The sequence below is a fragment of the Anopheles coustani genome, chromosome 3 (genome assembly GCF_943734705.1).
Source record: "Anopheles coustani chromosome 3, idAnoCousDA_361_x.2, whole genome shotgun sequence".
NCBI lineage: Eukaryota > Metazoa > Arthropoda > Insecta > Diptera > Culicidae > Anopheles > Anopheles coustani.
In genome coordinates, this window is record NC_071288.1 from 90,719,779 (window position 1) to 90,727,627 (window position 7,849).

The 7,849-nt window shown below is 45.9% G+C and overlaps 2 protein-coding genes across 3 annotated transcripts; one reads left to right on the forward strand and one right to left on the reverse strand.

The window, feature by feature from the left end:
* Positions 1 to 310: 310 nt before the first annotated feature.
* Positions 311 to 5,996, forward strand: LOC131260823 (protein EFR3 homolog cmp44E). Of its 2 annotated transcripts, none has more exons than XM_058262652.1 (4): positions 311 to 392; positions 2,470 to 4,075; positions 4,809 to 5,182; positions 5,251 to 5,996. In XM_058262652.1, the coding sequence occupies exons 1-4, from the start codon at positions 311 to 313 to the stop codon at positions 5,682 to 5,684; spliced, it is 2,496 nt and encodes an 831-aa protein (XP_058118635.1). In that variant the 3' UTR covers positions 5,685 to 5,996. The 2 variants fall into 2 exon arrangements, with proteins under 2 accessions (XP_058118635.1, XP_058118636.1); XM_058262653.1 differs by lacking the exon at positions 311 to 392 and adding an exon at positions 2,142 to 2,344.
* A 13-nt stretch (positions 5,997 to 6,009) lies between these two features.
* LOC131260824 (peptidyl-prolyl cis-trans isomerase Fkbp12) lies at positions 6,010 to 7,602 on the reverse strand. Its single transcript, XM_058262654.1, has 2 exons — positions 7,366 to 7,602; positions 6,010 to 7,243 (listed from the first exon to the last, which is right to left on the reverse strand). Exons 1-2 carry the CDS (start codon positions 7,400 to 7,402, stop codon positions 6,954 to 6,956), a joined length of 327 nt encoding a protein of 108 aa, XP_058118637.1. The 5' UTR covers positions 7,403 to 7,602; the 3' UTR covers positions 6,010 to 6,953.
* Positions 7,603 to 7,849: the final 247 nt, after the last annotated feature.

A 7,849-nucleotide genomic window follows, 5' to 3' on the forward strand; every position in this document is an offset into this window, starting at 1 on the left:
TTACTTCAAGTTAATCGATACTGGTAAAGGTTCTTCTCAGCACACAGTGTTATGTAAAATCAATCGAAACCGCGACGTTTATTGAATTGTCAGTGAGTTCTAAGTGATTCACCAAGTGTATCGCGAATTGAAGCTAATTAAATTATCACCCGCTAAAGTGCAAAGTGCAACGTCCGCCAACAAGTAATGTAAACCCACCGGTGACCATCAGATGAAAGATCCTTTAAAACGGATCCGGTAGTGAATCAATCTTCCCCCGAAAACCGCTCATCACAATTTCGTTCCGAGCAGAATCGATAATCGGTCCACCATGTCGATGATTAAATGTTGCTTCGAGCCGCTGGAAATGCCCGAGTTTCTGGATTCCTTCGTCAAAAAGTGCACCGAAGGATGTAAGTGACCATGGGGGAAATTTGCCAAATCGCTTGTAGCACGTTACATAACGCACGGAGGGGCTCGGAGTAAAAACACACAGCAACGCGAGGGAAACCGATGGGTGAAATTTCGGGGTAAAGAACATAGCGCAAGGATTCTGTTTGGTAAATACAGTCGCGTGACTACCAGGAACATTCGTGACAATTTCCGGAAGTACGGAAGTTAATAAACGTTCGTTGGCATAGAAAAAATAGCGCTGTTTGCAGTAATTCTAGTAACGCAAGCCACGACAGAGGATAGAAAAAATGAGTATTGCTTCAATTAATGAGCAGGGAAAAGACACACACAACGATTAAAACATTTTATTGATGCAATTTGCCTTCCTATAATTAAAGGTGATGTTGCTACTGAAACGCACGTGTTGGTGGAATAAAAAAGCTTCAATAGCTTGGTTGGTAAAGCAGTAAAACACGACTCTGAGTCATATTGGGACATTTTGTAATGCGAACCAGAGGTACCAAAAATAGCACCAATAGCAAAAAGAAAAAAAATTAATTAGTTTGTAAATTCTAGAACAAACGAACCAGCTCCCTGCCACTCAAGAATGGCGGTTTGATTACAATAACAGGTATTCCACGTGGCCTAGACAAAATGTCTATTTAGCAAATTATAAAATTTAAACTTTGATTGATGATGCATTGCACTAGATTCTTAAATTATTTGTCAATTTTTTGTTATTTCTGTTATAGAAATGTTCACACATTTACCTCTGAACAACATACAGTGAGCCAAACTTTCCTGGCCAGAAAAAATACCTTAAAACATCGGTAACGTGTCAAGAATGGTTCATTCGATTAATAATTCCATCTTATCGGCTTTTAATCTATTGCCTTTTTGATAAAATTAAACCACCAAGAAATGTTGGTAAATCTCGAACAACATTTTTAAATTTATTTGAGAAGAACTGGTGTACACTTTTCCTGTACAAACCTTGTGAAATCAAACATAAACACCACGATGACGTCATGTGCTATACCAAGATTTCTACAGTGTCAGGTTGCCCCAGGTGCAGGTTGTTTTGACAGTTTTCATGTTGACTAGTGATGGGGAAACTGAATCCCTTTTGGGATTCGAGTCTTTCAATTCAAATCCATTCTAAGATTAACTAGAAAATATGGAAAGATCTTTTGTTTCGCAAAGTTGTGTGTCTTGAGCAGACCTTTTGAGGCCAGATTGGCGCGCAGTTTCTTTCGGGTGGTGTAAGTTAACCAAATCTCCAAATCCGAATCCCAATCCAAGAAACAGTCGTGACATCGTCTCGATGTAAACCAACCAATGTTGAACTGGAAATTGTTTATCCTAATCTTAGTACCCATCAAAAACGTGCCACACACTCCCAATGTGAGATTCACCGCTGTAAGTACATAGTTCTGTTGATCATGAAAGTCTATTCACGTAAGGAAACGGGCAAATCGATCGATAGAGCAAAACGTATCCGATAGCTCCCATTGTCTCTAGATCGACTCGATCGTGGCTAATTCGACTCAAATCATTGTGAGTCGATTCAAATAGTTTAGGATCAAGTCAGAATCGAATCAAATCAAGTCCCAAACAAATCAAATCTGATTCGAATCCCAAAGCAATCAAATCTGATTCGAATCCTAATCGATTCAAATCTTTAGAATCCGTCTAGGGATCGAATCTTGGGATCTTCCGAATCCCGATTCTGCCAACACTAATGTTGACAGTTCACGGTGAATAGAAAATTGTCGTGCACAATCGTTTTCGTCGTCGTTGTTTCATTACGTTCGTCTTGTTTAATTACCTGATAAAAATGGTCCAATTAATACACCTGCAATGGCCATGACAACGGTGGCTGGCAGTAGTGCGTAGGGCGTCACAAACTGTGTGTTTTTGTGCTGTTTTTTTTACGGAAAGTGGTCCAACTCTCTCCTATCGAAAATGCTAGGTAAAGTTTAGTGGTACTACAACATCGCCACCCCCCGTCGTTTTGTGATGACCTCAATGGCAAACAATTTCCGATATTCTGCTGCAAATCGTTGGTGAAAATGGTAACATTTCATGCCGTTCCAGGTTGTTGCGGTTGCTGTTCGGCCTTGAGGCCCCGCTACAAGCGGCTGGTGGATAACATCTTTCCTGCCAATCCGGAGGACGGATTGGTGAAATCAAACATGGAAAAGCTCACCTTCTACTCGCTCCGATCGCCGGAGAAGCTGGACCGCATCGGGGAGTACCTCTACCAGCGCGCCTCGAAGGACATCTACCGGAAGCGGTACAAGTTCGTCGAGATTGCCATGGAAGCGATGGATCTGCTGCTAAAGGCTTGCCACGCGCAGATCCTGAATCTCTTCGTCGAGTCATTCCTGCGGATGGTGCAGAAGCTGCTCGAAGACACCAACCCGACGCTGCAGATCATGGCCACCAATTCGTTCGTGCGCTTCGCCAACATCGAGGAGGACACACCGTCCTACCACCGCCGGTATGACTTTTTCATCTCGAAGTTTTCCTCCATGTGTTACGGCAACAACGACGATGTGGAGCTGCGCGATAGCATCCGCATGGCGGGCATCAACGGGCTGCAGGGCGTCATCCGGAAGACCGTGTCGGACGATCTGGTGGCGAACATTTGGGAAAAGCAGCACATGGAGAAGATCGTACCGTCGCTGCTGTTTAACATGCAGTCGGGCCCATCGAAGACGACCGATACGGAGGCGACACCATCGACACCGCCACTGCTCGCTGAGGCCGTTATCCGCGAGCTGGTCAGTCGCGCTTCGTTCGGACATATCAAATCGGTTCTTAAACCTCTGCTCTCCCACATGGACCACCACAAGCTGTGGGTACCGAATCGGTTCGCGATCGACACGTTCCGCATTGTGATGATCTCCATTCAGCCGCAGTACTCGTACACGGTCGTGGAAACGCTGATGTCCCACCTGGACCAAAACTTGACATCTTCCCCGAAGACACGCACCTCGCTCGCGGTGGTCCTGTCAAAGATTATCGCGATCGCTGCGGGTGAGAGCGTGGGCCCATCGGCGCTGGACATTATCAACAATCTGCTGATGCACCTGAAGACGAGTGTCAGCACCCAGCACGAATCGACGCCGGAGGAAACGCAATACCAGGAGGCACTCATCAATGCGCTCGGCGAGTTCGCCAACCATCATCCGGACTATCAGAAGATCGAAATCATGCTGTTCATCATGAACACCGTACCGGACCCGTCGAACAAGAGCCGCGGCGATCAGCTGCTGCAAAACATTCTGCTGAAGAGTTTGCTCAAGGTCGGCACCCAGTACCGAACGGTGTCGTTCGAGAAAGCGTTCCCGGTGTCGTTCCTGCAGCCGCTGCTAAAGATGGCCCGGGCCGCCTCCATCCCGATTCGCATCATTGTGATGCAGATCTTCCAGCAGTTGCTCGATCGGCATCAAAACCAGCATCTGCTGAACGTGATCAGCGTGAGCAACTACTCCACGCTCACGATCGAAACGCCGTCGCGGTCGGACATTCTGTTCACGCACAAGTACGGCTCGAATATCCTGCAGGCCATCATCGAGAGCATGTCGCAGGAGAACCACCTGGAGGTGCTAAAGTCGTCCTACAACACCGTGGCACTCGTGATCGTCGAAATGGCCTGCGGCGAAACGGTGCAGGAGTTTTTGCTGTTTGTACTGGGGTGAGTCAGGAAACGGTTTGCTTTGATCCGGTTTCCTACACATTCAGTTAAAAAGAAACACAAATAATCTTCAAATGTGATTAATTTACAAAATCTATTGACGGCAAGAAGAATACACAAATTAATTTCAAATGATGGGAAGTCATAAAATTGTTACAACTAATTTAGAGTTATACTAATTCTATTTTATTTTAACACCAATGTTCTTTTCTAATGAACAACTGTGGATGAAAAAAATAGTGTTTTACACGTCTTTAACTAAAATTGATTACCCTTGTGTTCAATCATTATGTATTAATTATGTGTTTTCATCTACGTTGAGTCCCACACGAATTTATATATTGATTTTTATTCAAAACGGAAATAAGAATTTTACCCATTAGATGCCAATTATCGACATTCAACTGTTGATTTGCTAATCATATCTCACCTTCCAAAATCAAATTTATTTGAATCGAAACCACATGGGCGTTTGTTTCAAAAAAATAGTCACAAAATGAACTGATGGGGTCACGGTGAAACCTAGCGCTTTATTTAATCGTTTATCGAACGAATATGTAATGCTATAAATAAGCGTGATTGCAATCGATACACTTTGCAAGGATATGCCAATTTCCGCTGGAACACACCGGAGCAGCGAACGTAAATCAATTAGCCTCCTTTTCTCGATGTGCTCTCATTTTGAACCCACCGTGTATTTCTCTTCGTTTCCTCCTCGTTGTCCACCAAACAGAGTACAGCAAGTGGCGGTGACGGAGGTCGAGCTATCGCCAAAGCATCGTTGCAATCTGCACAGCATTGCTATTTCGTTGCTGATCCTGCTGGGACGCTGTACCGCCATCGGGACGCTGGTTGAGTACGCCGAGAAGTTGATCCAGGCCCGAAAAGAGGAAGCGACCTACCTGCTGCCGCCGCTGATGGACAACGACAAGAGTGCACCGAGCACGCTGAACACCAACCTGCCGCATCTGCTGATCGACAAGCTGGCGGTGGCGGAGTGTCTGCAGCAGGCGGGCCTGGAGGTGAACCGAATCCAGACGGGCACACCGTACGCCCTGAACCAGACGGACATTTCCGCCCATCGGCACTCGTGGGTCGATACTCACAGTAAGTTGTATTTCGCGTTTCTTTTTCGTGCGATTTTACCCCTTACCCTTTTCCATCCCCGCCCAAAGGTGCCGTCCGTAACAGTGTGGTCGATTCGAGCTACAACGACATCGAAAGCATCAGCAGCTCCCCCGGCGTCCAGAAGCGTTCGCTCGCGTCCGAGTACAACTTCGAGTCGATGAAACGTGTCCTGGCGGAACCGACGGAAGCTTCCAAGCGGGAAGCACGGGAGAAGCAGATGCAGATCGGACGCACCTTCCGCGAGACTGCGTTCGAGGATCTGGTGCGCCGTACCGAACCGAAGCACGACGTTATTCAGAACAAGCTGAATGAAATCTTCAACGCGCTCTCGGCGGAACGCCAGATTTCGGCCACGTGTGGTGTGCAGGCGGGATCGCTGCTGGCCGCCAACGGACTAAACGGACCGCTCATCGATGGAACCAAGCATGCCGGTCAGCGTCCCATCTACGAGAACAACTTCCCGGAACTGTTCTTCTACTAGGACGAAGAAGTAATGTAGTATTATTACGCACTCGGAAGTGGGGACGGTAGTTTTACGTTTGTTATGGGTTACGCCTCGTCTTATCAAGGGGGTTCTTTTTAAAATGGCAATCGGCAAAAGCAATTGATGTGTTCTCTTATCTATTCGTGAAGAAATGAAATTGTTCCTGTATTTATTCGGACGGAGCCAAGTATGGTGGTATGGATTGGCTATAAAGAAATTCAATAAATGGTTGACTAAAACAAGCAGTTTCTTCACGAATCATGTCATCCGAAAGCGCAAAACAATTTCTCCTCGAACAATAAAAGCCAACGCACAAGCTTAATTCTGTTTTGGTGTAGAGTTAATATTTTATTTCAATTTCAATATTTCTTGCATTGAATCCGACCATCCCGAAGAGGGGAAAAAGATTGTTGTGTAAGTTTCTAGTTGTAGATTTGAATTCCTGGGTGGTGGGCAGTGTTTTCCCACTGTGTTCCGTAAAGAGACCTGAAGTACTGACCCAAAAACTGTTAAATAGAACCACACAACGCTCGTCCGAGCCGTGGTGTATCCGAGTTGATTGAACAAGTAGAGTTTAAATGCATGCTGAACAGGAAAGTGGGAACTTTACATCCTCCTAAATGTGTTCAGTTCAGCGCAAACTAGAGAGACCAAGTAACTGCACTGCGGAAAAGAGGGACCAGCGGTTTGAGGTTTTCAAAACAGGTCGGTGATGGTTTTTAGTAATCGTTGCGTGTTTTATGGTGACGAATTTTAAATGCTTTATTTCACATGCTACTCTTCCGATGGATTACACTCTGGAGCATTTGATTCTGTTTGCTGTCCTGCGTTTAAACTGCTCAATACTATCGATCCGTAATATAACATTTAAATGCAATTAAGGGCCATCGAATGTGTTCGGTTTGGATTTTGCTTGTTTGGGTGGAATGGTGGTGCGCAAATAAGGAAATACGACGAATTACAACACGTCACCGTGAGCTAGAGACAGTGATGAATTACCAACTATTAGCAAGAGAACTCGAAATGCAATTTTGTAGCTTTCAATCTTATAAATGTTTGTGATGGTTAAAGAACCTCCTTGACTACTACGATCGTTAAAGATGCAGATTGTTGTTGGCTACCGCTAATCCTTTACACTGGCGATTGCCAGCATTCGGGACGTGCATGATGCTACAGCGATGTTAGTGCAGTGGTAGTTTTGATGTCGGTCAATGTATTATTATAGATCTGGTAAAATTTTAATGCTTCCGGCAATGGCCTGCCCATTTACTCTACTCGCAGCAGCTCGACGTCGAAGGTCAACCGAGCGTTCGGCGGGATGACACCTGGGTGGCCACGGCTACCGTAGGCGTAGTCCGGCGAGCACACCAGTTTAGCGCGCTGCCCGACCGACATCTGGGCGACTCCCTCGTCCCAGCCGCGGATCACCTCGCCCTTGCCAACGGCGAACTTGAACGGCTTGCCACGGGTGCGCGACGAGTCGAACACGGTTCCGTTGTCCAGCGTTCCGGTGTAGTGCACAACCGCCGTCTGACCCGGCTTGGGGAAGGTGGTTTCTGGGGTAAGGGAGGAAAACGGGGTAGAGACGATTGAGAAAAAACGCACATTAGAAGTTGCACAGTCGAAATTCTAACACCCTTTTTCCAGGATAGCACACCGCGTCGCTGGGAATACTTACGGTCACCTTCAGCAATTGGTACGATCTGAACACCCATCTTTTTTCTTCCTTCTCGCTTGGTTACTGACCGCGGTGCCTTGACGACAAGTGACGACGTTAGCCGGCAAAAATTGCACTACAATCGAAACACCCAAGAGTTACGAACACGACGACCACACTGGCGGAGGCAGGTTCTGAAAGAATGCGAAACGATGATGCGGTCAATAATGGCGGCTGAAGCGTGCCGATTTTTATCACGCTAAAATTCTTGCTCTCGCGTACCTCGCACGAAAATAGTGTTGGCAGAATCGGAATTCGGAAGATTCGAAGATTCGATCCCTAGACGGATTCTAAAGATTTGAATCTCATTTGACGGATTCGAAAGATTTGATTCGATTAGGATTCGAATCAGATTTGATTGGTTTGGGACTCGATTTGTTTCGATTCTGACATGATCCTAAACTGTTTGATGATAATGATAAATGAAAAATGATAAAGAATTACG